This window comes from Mauremys reevesii, linkage group 9 (assembly GCF_016161935.1).
Source record: "Mauremys reevesii isolate NIE-2019 linkage group 9, ASM1616193v1, whole genome shotgun sequence".
Classification (NCBI taxonomy): Eukaryota; Metazoa; Chordata; order Testudines; family Geoemydidae; genus Mauremys; species Mauremys reevesii.
In genome coordinates this window covers 90,737,257-90,753,429 of record NC_052631.1, presented here as the reverse complement: position 1 = coordinate 90,753,429, position 16,173 = coordinate 90,737,257, and the positions used below count along the sequence as shown (strand labels likewise).

Genomic DNA, 16,173 nt, shown 5'->3' with positions numbered 1-16,173 from the left:
ATAAAGTGATGAGTGCTCATAATTAGAGCTGGGAAAATAGATTTTTTTTCATGTGCAATTCTGAAAAATAAAAAAAATTCATTTGGGGTCAAACAAACCATTTTTTTTATTTTCAGTAAAAAGAAAATGTGGGTCAAATAAAACATTTCATTTTGATTCCGTGCATTTAACTTTAAAAAAAAAATTTAGAGGAAATTTCAAAACAAAAAATCATTTTGAAAGAAAAATAATTGAAACATTTCATCTTAAAAATGTCAAAACAAAACATTTAGATTTTGGTTTTTTTTCCAACCAGAAAAAAAAAAACCACTATATGTTCGTCTGTCACCAAATTTGCATTTTTCTCCAAAAGAAGTTTGAGTTGAAAAGTTTCCCGTAGCCCTACTGATACTAACTTAGAATGATTTCCCTTTGAACCCTTATGGCTCAGCAGAGCCGGGAAGACTAGACTGGATATTATTGATTAGGGTAAGTGCCTTTGCTGGCTGGAAATAAGGGAAAACCACATGAAAAAATGAGAGACTGCTTTATTTTAAGTGACATTTTAAGGAAACATCATTTCCATTAGACTATCATGTATTTGTCTCTCAAACGTACATTTCTACCGCCCTCAAGTACACAACGTAATTATCAGAGGCTTCAATTTTAGGTTTTAGATGGTCAAGGGACGTCCTGTAAAATAATGGGCAGGTGGATCACTAGGTTGCCTAATTTTGGTTGGATGTTTTCCTGGAGATTTCATCACACAACACTCTTTAATGAAAGATTAATCGTTAATTCTTGGAGGCGCCATGCCAATCCTGGAGGGTTGGCAACCGGAGGGTCACCCCTCAGGGACCAATCAGTGAAATGAAGGGCAGGCCCTTAACCTAAGGCCCAGGTGCTCACCCTCTCCCTGATGGGGCTGTGGTTACCTGAGGCAGAAGCCCCATCCCTGGCCCCCTGGTAGGGGTACCGCGGAGAGCCAGCGGCCGCCCTCCCCAGGCCGGGCAGTGGGGTGAGCACACGTCCCGATACCAGGGGCTTTGTCTTACAGCGGCAACTACCCGCCCCCGAAAAAGTCCCGGTGGTTCACTCCTGCGAGCCGCTCGCGCCAGGGCCCAGCCAGGCCGGGCGGGTCAAGGCCCGCTGCCCGCCTGTACCCCCGGCCCGGCCCGGCCCGGCCCGAGGCGCGGGGCTGAGGGCGCTCCGGGAGCAGCCGAGCAGGCCCGAGGGCGCTCGGGGCGGGCTCCGAAGGGGGCCGAGCGCGCGCTGGGCGGGCAGGGAGCGCGGCGGTGGCGGTGGCGGCGGCGGGACAGCGCCCCCTGGCGGCCGCGTGGCGCGGCGGCGGCGGGCGGGGCCGCGGCTGCTGGCGAGCTGGTGCCCGTTGTCTGCTGGCGGAAGGAGCGCGGCTCTCGGAGCGCAGGTACCTGGGACCCTCCCCCACGCCGCGGCCTGGGCCCGCCGGCCCCCGGGGGGGCCCCTCTCCCCGGCGGCGGCTCCGCTCCCCTCGCAGGAACCAGGAAGGGGCGGCGGCTCCCCGCTTTGTGTGGGCAGAGTCTGCCCCTCCCCCCGGCGCCGGCTCGCGCCCCCCCACTCGGCCGGCCCGGGCCTCGCTGCTCCTTGGCGCGGCGGGGAGCAGCCAGCGCCGCCCCCCGCAGCTTCCACCCACCCCTGCCCCCGCAGATCCCCTCACCGCGCTTCCCAGCCCCCACGCGCCTAGATCCCACCCTGCCCCCAGATCCCCTGCCCCAGCCTCACTTGTCCCCAGTGCCCCCGCAGATCCCCTCGCCGCGCTTCCCAGCCCCCACGCCCGCCTAGATCCCACCCCTGCCCCAGCCCACAGATCCCCTCACCGCTCTCCCCCGGTCCCCACGTGCCGACCCCTGCCCCTCCCAGATCCCCTCACCGCTCTTACCAGCCCCCACGCCTCCCAGATCCCCTCCCCAACCTCACGTGTCCCCAGTGCCCCCAGATCCCCCTCACCGCTTTTCTCAGCCCCCATGTGCGTACCCCAGCCCCCAGATCCTCCCTCACTGCTCTTACCCAACCTCCCACGTGCCTGCCCCAGCCCTCCTGATGCCCCCTCACTGCTCTTACACAGCCCCTCAAGATCTCCCCCTCCCCAGTCTCACATGTCCCCCAGCACCCCCGCAGATCCCTCCTCTCCGCTCTTCCCAACCTCCCATGTGCCTGCCCCAGTCCTCCCAGGTCCCCCCCTCACTGCTCATACCCAACCCACCATGTTCCTGCCCCAGCCCCCCCACCGCTCTTACTCAGCCCCCCATGCCCGCCTAGATTCCCCCGTCCTCCACAGATTTCCCTCCCCCAGTCTCACGTCCCCCAGTACCCCACAGATCCCACCTCACTGCTGTTCCCAACATCCCACGTGCCTGCCCCTAAAGATCCCCTCACTGCTCTTACACAGCCCCCCATGCCCACCTAGATCTCCCACCCCTGCCCTCCCCTGTCCCCACAGATTCCCCTCACCCAGCCTCACACATCCCCCCGTGTCCCACAGATCCCACCTCACCACTCTCACCCAGCCCTTCACGGATTCCCCCCTCACCACTCTTACCCAGCCTCATGTGCCTACCCCAGCCCCCCACGGATCCCACCTCACTGCCATTACCCAGCCCCCCATACCTCCCTAGATCCCACCTCCCTGCCCTCCCACAGATCCCCCCTCATCGCTCTTACCTAGCCTCATGTGCCTGCTCCAGCCCCCCATGCCCTGCATAGATCCCACCTCCCTGCCCTCCCCCAATCTGCAGCTCCCCAGGCCTCATCTAGATCCCACCTTCCTGTCCTCACTCTTCCCCCACTTAAAGCCCATCTGTCTGCCCTCTCCCATATCCCACCTTACTGTTCTTACCCAGCCTCACATGTCCCAGCCCTCCACCTAGAACCCACCTCCCCATTCCTATCCAGTGCTCTGTGTCCCACCTAAATCCCACCTCATGCCCCTTACCAGCCCCTCAATACCCCCCTGTACACCACTGTGCCCCCAGCAGCCCCTATACACTTCCTACCCAGCCCCCCCAATAGCTCGCCTCAGTGTCCCTTCCCTACCCAGCCCCATACATACCCCATGTCTAGTCCCTACTACCCAAACTTCCAGCCGCCAATACTCTCCTCCCAATATCTGGCCTCCAGCCTCACAGCCTTATATAAACAGCCCATGCACAGCTCCCTCAGTTACCGGCTCCCCCACATACTCCCTATACCTGTGATATCCAGCCTCCAATATCTAACCCCCAACTCTCTTACTTAAGGCTTAATATTGAAGTCAGAAATGGGGTTGCGTATTGGAACAGTGGTGGTGGGGAATACATCCTCATATTGCCCCACTAATGAAGCCACAATCCTCATACTCTCAATCTCCTTGAATCCTAGCAGCTCTCCTGTATCCAGCCCTATACTTAGTCTGACAGTATGGCACCCACAGTTCCCCAAGCTCAGCCTTCTAGTCTTCTGTAATTAAAGTGCACACACTTCCCCTTTGAAACATGACAACAGTGCAGCTCTCCTTATATGCTCTGCCTTACCTCCCCTCTACAGTTCCTGTATAAATACAGATCCCCCTTAATCCTCAACTAGTTAATACTATACACAGCATTCCCACCCTTCTTGCTATAAGAAACAAAAGTCCCACCCTGTTTAATCTTCTAGTTAATATTCTCAGAGGTGTGTCTTCCCACCTCCCCTGCTAAAGCACTTGGCTCCCTAATCTGCTAGTTTGAGGTGCCTTTTTATCTCCCCATATTGCTTCCAGGCACAACAATCCCCACTCCCTCCCATGCAGCTCCCCCCCCCCCCCACTTCCTCTGCCACCATTACCATGCATTGTTGTCCTCGCCCTTTTCATGCTGCTGCCTGCAACCTCCGCACTCCCTCTTTGCGTACACACCTGCAGTACCCTATCATCTGAGAGTTTCTCTACTTATCTCCTATGTCCTGTCCTCCCATGCTGCCACTTCTGGAAGGCACAACAATGCAATCAAACATCCACACTCCTGCATGTGGAGGTCTAGCAAGCTGTTTCCCTACTAATCATCTGCTCCTTAACCTTGAAGTTTTCCTCTCCTCCATGATACTTGCATCACCTGCATTTTAAAAATATTTTATATTATAAAGACTTATTGGCAAGGCATTGTTAATATTTCTTGATGGGACTATTGAAAAGGGGTTTTCAGTTGATACATAGTCTAATCCCCCATGTTTGTTCCCTACTGGGTTTTTCCCCCTCTCCACTCCTCTTTCAAAATGGTTGTGTTACAGCCGTTGGTTCTTCCCCAGGACTAATTCTTGTTGCAGATCCTCAGTAGCTATCTAGACAGACAAACCACAGTGTATTTGATTCTTTCTGTTTGTATTGCTTAAATTGCACTCTGAGCAGGCAGGAGGCAACTGAACCTTTCTCTCCATTGACATGGAGAGATTTTTATTTAAAACACAAGTGTTTGAATTCCCACAATTAAGAGGCTGAGATTGTTGGCACAGTGCTCAGAGTTTACCCATTTTTAAGGGTTAGTATCTTTTGTGTTCTTTTGAAATTGCTTGACTCCATAAAGGGAAATAATTGATATTTAGTTAGTATTGTTTTAAAACCAAAAAGTTCCTATTTCTTTTTGCAATAAAAGCAAGATGTCATAATGATAGTCCTGATAATGCTCCAATATTACTTGCAAGCCAACTAATTTTTGGAAAGCCAAGTTATATTTAGTAACTTTGAAGTAAAGTTGTTTGACATTTACATTTTCTTCTCCAAAGTAGCAGCATTCTAAAGTTACAGTACTTATTTTTGTGCTAATTCTTTTGAAAAAGAAATGACTATGTAATTGGCTGCAAAGTGACCTACAGTGAAGAAGGAACATGAAATTTACTTAACATTGGGTCAGTAATTATCAACATTTTATAGTGATAAACAGTTGGTCACCTCCCATTTTAAGTAGTTTGATGTTTGTAATTAATATCTAATATTTTATCTGTTGCTACCAACCCACTTCTGAAATGACATTCTCTCTATGTAAAGGGACCTGTCAGGGTAAAAATTGATATTAAATTTGTTTCCTTGCCAACTGTGTTTTTAATTTATAAAATCATTTAAAAAATCTTCTTTCCTTTTCACTGTACTGATGGTTTTGCATTGTTCTGAAATATTGTATTGGGAGATGAAAATAGACCTGTTGTTTTCACTTTCTGGCTCTCCTTCATTAGCATAATGCTGCAGTACCTGGGTTGCAAACCTAGGGTAGCCTTGCAAATTTCTGCTCACAAGGGGCAAGTAAGTTTTTTGGTTTTTGATTTTTTGGACAAGGAGTAAAATATCCATCTCTTTTTCATTAGCATCAGTCACTGTGGTAAAGAGCACATGCATAATTTTGTTAGCTGGGCTTGTAATTAACTCAGGACAATTTTGCATGGTTGCTTATATTTACATGAGAAACTTTTTTTTAGTTTTTTTTAATATTTCTATTTTTATTTTTTTTAAACTTTAGCTTTGCAGAACCTAAATCTTGATGATATTGATCTGACTTTGACCTTAAGTTAATGGTGTCTCCAGCTAACACTTTGTTGGTTATTACTCAGTTGAGTCTCTCATTTTATTGAACACAGACCTTTGGATATATTTACAGCTATGGGGAACAAGTAGCAGAAATCATTAAACTTACAAACAATACAGTATATGGACCGTTTATCAGTGGGAATCAGACTTTGTCTACACTGTTAAACCTATACTGGCACATAGAGTAGCTAGCCCTCTAGTGTAGTGGCAGCATACTCTGACAGAGTTTTTCTGTCACTGTAGGAACACCACCTCCCCAGATGACGTTAGCTGTGCCTACACTGGGGTTTCGTCAACATAGGTATATTCGTCGGGGTGTGGGTTTTTTCATACCTTTGACTGACATAGCTATGCTGGTCTACATTTTAAGTGTAGACAAGGCCTCAGAAATAAGACTTAGTTTGGAACGGGGGGGAAACAAAAAATTCTGAATGTGAGGATTCTGTACTGCAGCTGAAAATGTTATCAATTCTGTAAACTAACATGGTTCCTTTTACTTTTCTTTCTGAAGGAATGGAGGGAAAAAAACTGATTTCTGCAACAGACACCCAGTACTCTGGTATGCTACTCCAGTCTTTGAATGAACAACGTGACCATGGACTTTTTTGTGATGTTACTGTCATCGTGGAGGACCGGAAATTTCGAGCCCACAGAAATGTTCTTTCTGCTTCTAGCACATATTTTCACCAGCTTTTCTCAGTTGCTGGGCAAGTGGTGGAACTGAGCTTTATAAGAGCAGAGATTTTTGCAGAAATACTCAACTATATATATAGCTCAAAAATAAATCGAGTTCGATCAGACTTACTTGATGAGTTGATTAAATCAGGGCAATTACTAGGAGTAAAATTTATAGCAGAACTGGGTGTACCTCTGTCACAAGTAAAAAGCCTATCTGGTGGCATCCAGGATGGTACTTCAGAAACTTTACCTTCTAGCTCAGATCAAGAGAGTCTTGAAACACAAATATCCCCAACAAAACATGTGAGTCAACATGTAATCGGTGGGATGCCTGTTATAACAGAATCATTTTCCTTACATGGTGAAGAATATGAAACTACAAAAATTACAGTGAGTGATTCAGACGATGATGATGATGTCATCTTTTGCTCTGAAATTGTGCCTGCAAAAGAGCGTTCTCCAGAGACCAGTGCAGTGGCACAGAGCCAGCCTTGCCCAAATCCTGCTGTGGTTTCTGACCAAACGTCCTGTAGCACTGGTGGATCTCCCCCTCTAACTAGTATTGCAGCAACTCAAAAACTCACTTCCTCTGCCAACCAACCAAGTCCAAACCAAACACAAACTAGTGCTGAATCACTTGACTCTTCAGCTCCAAAGCATTTGACTCCCAACATCATTTTGCTAAATCAGTCTCAACTTAATTCATCACTAAGTGTCAGTTCCTCACATCAACAACACGTGTCTCCTACAGTTAATTTGCTTGGGGAGAACCAACAGCCATCTAATAATGAGTCTTTAGCTGAAATGGAAACAAATGCTGTTGATGAGGAGGAAGAAGAGGAGGAGGAAGAGGATGTGGAAGATGATGATATCATTAGCTCATCTAGTCCAGGTTCAGTCAGTAGCAGCTCTTTGGTTCAGCAATCTTCTCCCCCCAAAGTAGCGGCATTTGAAGGATCAGGCGTACAGAAAAAACAGGTTGTTACTTTTCCACAGGAAACATCTTCCAAACCTGGAGAGTTTAAAATAAAAATCTCAGACGTTCTTACTGGAAGCAACAAGGATTCTTCTGCGGGTGTCGCATCAAAACATGTGATGGAAGGTCAAAAGATCATAACTTTAGATACAGCTACTGAAATAGAAGGCTTGTCAACAGGTTGTAAGGTTTATGCAAATATTGGTGAAGATACATATGACATAGTAATTCCTGTAAAAGATGATCCAGATGAAGGAGAAGTCAAACTTGATGAGATGCCTAGAACATCTGGTGATGATCCTGCAAACAGAAAACGCATGAAGCTAAAACATGATGATCACTATGAGCTCATAGTGGATGGAAGGGTCTACTACATTTGTATTGTATGCAAGAGATCCTATGTATGTCTGACAAGTTTGCGGAGACACTTTAACGTTCATTCCTGGGAGAAGAAGTATCCATGTCGATACTGTGAGAAAGTTTTCCCTCTTGCAGAATACCGTACAAAACATGAAATTCACCACACTGGTGAGCGAAGGTACCAATGCTTGACATGTGGGAAATCTTTCATCAATTATCAGGTTATGGCTTCACATATAAGATCAGTTCATAGTCAAGACCCTTCTGGAGATACCAAGCTTTATCGTTTGCATCCTTGCAGGTCTTTACAGATCAGACAATATGCATATATTACTGATCGTTCAAGCAGTATACCTGTAATAAATGAGGATGGACTTGTTTATCGTGTTGGTGCAGGAAAAGATGATGCTGAAGGAACAACCTCAAATCCTCCAACCAAGCCAATGACTTGGGATGATATTTTCATTCAGCAGGGAAGTGAATCAATGTTTAAACAAAATCTATCAGAGGGTAGTACTGAATTTGAGTTTGTAATACCAGAGTCTTACTGAAATGCTTTAAGTGCTGAAAAAGCTTCAGTATAGAAAAGGTGCAACTGTTTCAAATGAACTGCTACAAATATTGTAAAACAAATTGTTAAATGAAAACAAGTTTACTTGTTCTACCAAGTCATCAAAGGGTAGTATTTAGATGGATTATTTGTAGCTGCAAGTCACTTGTAGTAGCAATTCATCTGAAAGTTTACTTGAATACAGAATAAGATATTTCCAAGGAGCTGTCAGTGTTTTTTCTAGTTCATTAATTTTCATTTAAAAAAAAAAAAAAGGAAAGTTATAGCTTGACAAGGTACAGTTTCCTGAAATAATTTTGAAACATTTGTTTTTCTAAAATAATTGGGGTATTTCCTGTACCTTGAAACATTTATTACATAAACTTTTTCTTTCATGTTAGCACTTTAATGCTGAATTCTCTTTAGATGTTAACCCCAACACCATAATAAGATGTTCAGCATAGCCCCTTGGATATGGCATAATTTTAAAAAATCCCACTGCTCATACATTAACTCTGAATAGTGTATTACTGCAAGGGTCCAAACTAACTGATCCATTAGTTTGGAGCAGTGTATTTTTGAACCAGCATCTTAGTTTTGTTTTTCTGGTCAAAATGAACCAATTCGTTGTGAAAATGTTCATACTGATAAGAAAAATTCAGTTTGGGTTAAACTGAACAAGATTTATTTATATGTGTCAATATGGTAAGCAGAGTATTCAGTGGCTGGACCATTATATTTTATTCTTTTTTGCAATGGGGAAAAAATATCAAACTATGATATTGATTGAAAAAAAACATTGAAGAGAAAGATCAAGTTTTGCAGCATGTTTTTAAAATCCTGAGGAATAATGTCAGACCTTATTATTATTAAAGAGTATGCTGATTTAGAATGAGTTGCTGCTTTCCTGTTTTGTTCATTATGGCAAAAGGCTTTGATCAGAAATTTAAAACATTTTTATAATACTTTTCCTATCAGAAGACTGCAGAATATGCTTCCTGAAACCGAGAAGTAATGTAAATGATGCCTCAGCTCTGTAGCTGAGACTACTACAGATTTTACAGGCCTGTTTAGCTAGATTTTTAATGAAGTACTGAAAACTTTTCCCAATGGGAAGAGTTGCTTTCAGGACTAAATCAATAATCAAGTTTTTTTTTTTAAATGTGTTTATATAGGTTCCATGGCATAGGCATATCAATATTCATTTTCAGTTTTAATAATATCCCTCCTTTCCCATGCAATTGGTACATATTTAGGCACTTGGAAAATAGTTTAGTAAAAGTTCAACTAGAACAAGAAATGCTAGTTTACTTTCAGTACTATCGGCACAGTCACATAGTCTAGCATTTCTGATTTAGTAACTTGTTGAATTTTTGTAAATGGTAAGATGAAAATTAAACAGAGGTTTGTAGATGACTGAAAAGAATTGTTGTGCATAGTGTTAGTTATCAGTAACCTTTCATTAAATCTCTTACCTAAATCACAGTTTAGGATTTTTCTTCTCATATTCATGTTTTAAGAAAAACATTTATTTGATGTTCAGACCAACATTTCTTCAACTTATGACCTTCAATCTTAAATTTCCAGAAATATAAAGTTCTATTTCAAGGTAAATGGTTCGAATATAATTAAAGCTATAATTAACGGGTACCAGAAATCAGTATTTGTAATAATGGGAAGAGGAAAAGAGAATTTGTTTAGCTACTAGGTATAGTATGCAGCACTTCTGTTTTATAGGCTAAGAATACAATATGTATAAATGTTTTTATATTGTAAATTTACCCTTTTAAAATTAGGAACTAGGATTTAATTCAAAACTATGTGCATTGTCAGAATCATAAAATAGGTTGATTTTGTGTAGATGTTTATAAAAATTGGTCTTTGGGCATCAGGGGAATATTTTAAAATGTGATAGGTTGAATGTTGTTTGAGTTTCATTGATGGCATTTCAGCAGTTACACACAATCCTTTTAAAGAAATAAATATTGATTGCCTATAATAGCACAGGTTGTACTGACTTACTTAACTGTGTACTAGATAAAAACTTCATGGCCTCATGTCATGAAAAACATTGAGGGTATATTCTAAATTAACCTAGTATGACGCATCTGGAATTAAGCTTGCCTTGCAAAATATGTATCCAGTAATAATGGCTATCAATATTTGCTGCTGATAAGGTTTAAACCTTAAGTTAAACTGTGCCTACTAAGGTGTCTCTTTAGAAGAAAAAAAAACTGGAAAATTAGTGGTTCAAAAGGTGTAGTTTTGCCAGAAGACTCGGGCCTGCATGTGTGTCTCAGTTTTCTATTTTCCTTGGAAGTGAGCTTCAATAGCCAAAGTCCAGAGGTCATGTAAAATAAACGTTTTTTAAACTTCACTTCCAGTATTTATTGGATTGGAAACATGTTAGACCCCTTCTTTTAAACTCTTTATGGGTCAATAGTTTTTTTATATTTAGATTTCTGGCTATTGTACTTAGGGTGGGTTTTGTTTTTGTTTTTTTAAATCTTTATCATTACCTTCCGGTTTGACTTAATCCAAAACATTTTATAAATATTAAGAAATTGGCTCTGGAAAAAAAATTGGATTTACACTAATTGAATCTGAACATGCATTTATATAAATATTATTACAACATTCAGCAGAGATCCCGTAGCAAACCTAAACATAATTTTACAAATATAAAAGTTAACTTTGATCTGCTACAGAATGTAATAATGATGGCGAAGAGTCCTCACTGTGTGGCTCCTATGGGAATTTATACCACAGCATTCCAATATATAAACAAACAAATACAGAGATAACAAAATTGAGAGGTTGCTTATTTATTTTGTACTGTTAAGGCATGCAGCTTATACAAAGATGCAAAAGCTGACAACTGTATACATTGAACATTGGGTTCTACAGCTGTTACCTATCAACTGTTCTGTGTGAAACATTGTTCATTTTTACCAATACTGTAATGTATATACTTGTACAGTCTTTTCCTTAACATAGTTTTTAAAGTTGTGTTCTACTTTTCATTAACCGATAATTGATATTAGTTCTTAGCTTTCTATGGCAAAAATAAAAAGTTTTAATTCTAGAGATGTGCAGAATGTTTCTTTTCAAGGGCAATCCACTTTTCTGAGACACTTTGTGTTTCTCAGCGACCGATTTGTGGACCAGTGCCCGCCCCTGAGGTCTCCCTGACAATTTAGGAAGGGAGCAAACCAATTCCTGGGATCAAAAAGGTTGAGAAACACAGCTTTAGATGAGTTAATGTTGATAATTGTCTCCTGTAGGACTTTTTAAGGTAGCAGTGAAGTCTCAACAAAATTTGTGCAATTTAGAGGTTTCTTTTATTAAGCTGAATTAGTTGAACAACGGTGCATATTGTAAACTGCACAGTCTAAAAGCATTTTGAGCCAGTATGTGTTCTGCTTGACTTCCAATTGGGTTGCACTGGTCTAGAAACTTCAACTTCTTGTTGTCTTATTCAGCTGATGTATTTCAGTTAACTCATGGTGCAGCGACTTCATATTTAATGAAGCTGCAAATAAATTAATCTCTAATTGGTTATGATTTGGAATTTTTCCATCTGAAGTTCTTGAGATAATTGATACTTTGGTTGAGAAATTATTATTGAAATGGGGTCTAATTCTGCAACCCTTAATAAGTAATACTTACTGGAGTAGACCCTATAAACTCAATGGGACTATTTGCATGAGTAAGTGCTAATCAGCGTAGTAAAACTGATGTGGGGAAAGGATTTGACAAGAAAAACAGCTACTCAGAAACTTGTCAAAAACAGTTTGGGGAGAAAATATCAGGAACATTAGTCAAACATCTCATTCATGTAGGGATTGGACTTTCTTCTGCTGGGGTCAACAGCAAAACTCCCACTGACATGAGTGGTGCAGGATCAAGCCCAGCATAATCTATTGAATTTAATAATAAAAATAAGTGAGTGGGATACTGTACTGATTACATTATTCACCTCTGATTTAAATAAAGCCTTCCATTTTAATGTTCTTCAGCAGAATTTCTCTGTGTGTAGCAGACTACAGAACCTTGCGCATACTGGGTAGCACTTATAAGTGTAACCCCCCTGAAATCAATGGAACTACTCATGTGAATAAGGACTGCAGAATTGTAGTTACCGCAACTATAAAATGCATAGGATACATTTGTTCTTTCAACACAATTTACAAAACCAGGGCTCAGTGACTTAACTGGGAGTACCAAGGGTAGTAAGCACCATGCCCAGTAAGGTTGGCAGTTCTGGACCCTAAAATAGCAAATGCTGTCTTGGCTTTTTCTGTAGTTCCTAGTTACATACAAGGAATTTCAGTGTAATGGTTGCAACTCTAATACTCAGAAAAGCTGCTAAAATGTAAACTGCAACTTTGTAAACATTTTAAAAAAGTCACAGTTTTATTTTACTGTTGTGAAGTAATAAAAGATACATACGTGTCATAATTTTTACATTCTCATAAGACATTATGGATACAGTGCATAACATTGCATTTATGTTCAGTATTTATACTGTTGTTGAAGCAGAAGGAAAACAGCTAGTTGAACAGAAAATCCCAATAATGCTTTTAATGTTAATGTTGAGTTGTCCTTTTATATTTAATTTAATGCAGCTTTTGCTTAAATATACCAGCATATAATAATAAAAAGCTCAAAGGTTTGGAAAAAAGAGCATTGACAATTTCTTAGGTTTTCTGCTTCTGTCAGGCCAAAGGTACTAACAATACACTTGCTTCCAAAGACCTTTTTATGGCACTGCATTATTTTTCTCCCCTCATGACTGTGCAATGCACCTTAGTTCTGACCCGCAATATCCCCTATGCCTTGTAGCCCTATTTAATAGAGATAGGCACAAATGGTATACTATTTTCCAGGTGTGGTTAGGACTGTAACTTTTATTTCAAAGCTCTAGAAGTAAAATACTATTTTAAAAAAATGTATGCAATATATTTCTCACAGGGAGTAGTACCATGGGTGCTGTCACTTTTTTTTTTATGTGCATGCAAAGTCTCTTTTAAAGATGTGATTGAGTTGAACAGCTGTGAGGTTAATTTAGAACAGAAGGGGTATTAGTGTGCTAATTTATTTCTGGTGCTCAAACTTACAGGAGCTGTATTTTAAACCATATATAATGGCGGGGGGGAGTCTACTGGAACGTTTTCTGCATACAGTACTGCTTTAAATCCAGTGGGTATCTTGCATGTATTTCTCCTCCTCCCACCATTTTCTAAGAAGAAATATTTCATTGTCCAGAGAGAAGTTCTACATTTGCTTCTGGTTGAACAATTTATTCTCTTAGTTTGAGACTAGATGGACTTGTATCCGACTGGGAAATTATGAGTCTAAAAAACTGCCTAAATGCTTTGCAAATGTACAGGATTAAAAGCAGCACGTTAAAGTGTGGTTGTACTCTGGAAGTGACATTGTGGGTCCCACATGTATCTTCCTTTCTGACACTATCTCACATGTGGTTAGGTTGCAAGTAGAAAGATGCTGCAATCTGAAGTCCAACTGTTTTCGTTGTGGCTCACATAACAGCATAAAACTCTACAAGCCAAATTTTGCTCTCCATTACATTTTGTCTGGATTGAGGTGACACAGCTGTAGATGGGTGCAGCCTTACAGTTTACACTTCTTTAGGTTCAGGAGCTGAAATAGAATCCAGCCTTTTCGGTATAACAAGTAAAAAGCAGATACCTTATTTTTATCCCCAAAGTAAACAGATGGAATGCTCAGAGTGAGTGGTTCTGAACAGAAAGTAGCCAAATGAAATCACTTCTTGGGCAAGAACCACACTTTAAAGGAGCATTGTGCCACTTAATAAAGTTGATCTTTTTTGTTATGCAAGATGCATGCAAAACTTGCATGAAATCTAGATCAGCACAACTATCATTTGAAGATTAAAAGAAAGACACAACAATAACAGCAAATTCTTATCAACTTTGTCCTAGGCTATCGGTTACGTGGTGTTGAATTTTATCCACAAGAGACTTACATCTTGAGAACAAATAGTGGAAATTCATTACATGCAGCCTGTAATACAGCCACTAAAAAAGTTCTTATACAGGGTGCTGACTCAAAACAATCCATACAAATTTCCCAACCAAAAGAAGGAAAACACATGGTTTTGCTGAAATGACTTGTGGACAGTGTTGGATGCTTTTGCTTAGCAGAACACAGAAAACTGCATCTTTCTATTTAGGAGATATCTACAATCCAATTGCTGATACACAACCACCCAAACTGTGACTTTTATATTTATACATACCAGAACTAACAATACTCTGTTCGATATTATACCTCCTACCTTATGATGCATCCTGAAACAAGCCAGCCTGGCTAGTGCAGTTCTCTCTTTCAGCAGGCGCTATTCCAGTTGTTGGACTGCTACAGGACATCATATCCTATAGAATTATTTTCCCATCAGTTTGTATTATGTTTTAAGAAACTCATGCTCTTCTTTGGATTCTCCTTTGATAAGGATGTAGACTGTAAGCAATAAAGATGTGAACTACATTCCACAGCCCAGCAATGTCCTGCCAGTAGGAAGCGAAAGGCCAAACAAAATTAACATCAGAGCTGATTTGCAAGCACCCTCACCTTTAGAGCAAAAGAGTAGGCTGGGGCAACTCCTGGTTCTGGCTAACCCCACTCCATATTTATCCAGGTGACTGCTCAGCTCAAGATGAAGCCTGGCAGACTGCGATCAATACTCTGACCAGGTAGCACCTCTTAAAAATCAAGGACTACTGTGAATCATATTGTAAAACAGAGGCCTGAATTTAGGTCACCCGCTAGTCACTGACACTAGTAAGCATCAGTGAAATAATCCTTGCTCTATACACAGTTGTTAAACCCCTACATAAGTCTTGCAAGAATGAACAGAATCCAGTATTTTATATTGTCTTCTGTAATGTTCTCTCCCACCCCAATAAAATATAAATACAAAATGTTCACAATTATTTCAACAGCACATTTTTTCTCTATGGTGTATAAGGTGGTGGCTTTTCAAAAGGAGGAAAATATGGTGGGGAATAGCGAGGAGGAGCATTGGAGGACCACATGTAGCTTGGAGATGGTGACATTGACTGGGGGTCATCTGAAAGACCAGAAGGAGTGGAGGCTGGAAACACACTGGAATGCTGCGCAGAAGAGAGACAGATACTTTTGTCAATAGCAAGCTTGAAAAGAATACAAGGTAAATAAGCATTTCTTAATCTCCTACACTGAAAGGGACACTGGCCAGTTTAAAAAAAAATAAACGTTTGTATCAATCAGTATGATGTTCCTAATGTTTTACACCTTGATCCTGCAAACACGTATTATACACATGCTTAACTTTATTCAAATTAATAGCCCCACCGAAGTCAAGTTAAGCAGATGAGTAACCATTGGCAAGGTAAGATTGTTAAAACTGTTAGAAAATTGTTAACATGTAGCCATCTGTCTAGAAACAGGTCAAACAAAGGAGTTAGGAAGAGGGGATGAGACACAACACTTCATTCATTCATTTCTCCCACAAGATTCCCTACGCTTTCATCCATGACCACCATTTCCTGGGCTGCTCTGGGTGCTCCCCTCTGTGCAGTCGGAGCGATCCCAAAGACCCACTTCTACTGCGATATCTGTAAGAAACTGGTCATGGCCGGTCGATAATGGCGAGGTTGTGAAGGAGTGGGGATAATCTAGACGTTTTAACGAACAGAGCACCATACAATTGTATTATATGCCAGGTTATAACAAATTACCGCTTGGACCGCTCTTCTTTTTTTGGTTTATCTTTTATACCGTGAATGTTTTGGGGCAGCCTGGAAAGCACCTCGTATACTGATGAAGTTACTTGGTACCTTGCAGTAATCTGAGAGCCAAGAGTGACTTAGGGTGAGGACAAAATCTTTGCATTGTGCTGCAAAGGCAGATACTATGCGCACATGTGTACTGATTGTGTCTCAGAGAAGAGCATTTATAGCTTTGTGGGACTCAAGTGTAAACAGCAATAGGGTGTGAAGATGGGGTTTAGCCTTTTGGGGCAGATTACCTGTGTGA

At 41.6% G+C, this 16,173-nt stretch overlaps 2 protein-coding genes across 11 annotated transcripts in view; one reads left to right on the top strand and one right to left on the bottom strand.

The window, feature by feature from the left end:
• ZBTB33 (zinc finger and BTB domain containing 33) overlaps positions 1-16,173 on the top strand; it is a 34,374-nt gene that overhangs the window by 11,446 nt on the left and 6,755 nt on the right. Inside the window, exons 1-3 of one of the 6 annotated variants that reach the window (XR_005584628.1) lie at positions 1,363-1,405; positions 6,060-6,107; positions 15,125-15,325. Coding sequence is in view for 5 of the 6 variants with exons in the window: in XM_039488264.1 (XP_039344198.1) it covers positions 6,060-8,113 (2,054 nt within the window). In the remaining variant the exon portion in view is untranslated. Of the gene's footprint in view, positions 1-908; positions 998-1,286; positions 1,406-4,734; positions 4,876-5,791; positions 5,850-6,059; positions 10,880-15,124; positions 15,326-16,173 lie in introns of those variants that run through there. The other 5 variants (XM_039488266.1, XM_039488265.1, XM_039488268.1 and 2 more) reach the window with 5 other exon arrangements.
• The window catches only part of TMEM255A (transmembrane protein 255A), a 74,253-nt gene continuing 69,498 nt past the window's right edge, over positions 11,419-16,173 (bottom strand). For 4 of the 5 annotated variants that reach the window (XM_039488280.1, XM_039488278.1, XM_039488277.1 and 1 more), the window contains one exon: positions 11,419-15,269. In XM_039488280.1, coding sequence (XP_039344214.1) covers positions 15,111-15,269 — 159 coding nt within the window. In that variant the 3' untranslated portion in view covers positions 11,419-15,110. The remainder of the gene's footprint in view (positions 15,270-16,173) is intronic. The other variant, XM_039488279.1, reaches the window with a different exon arrangement.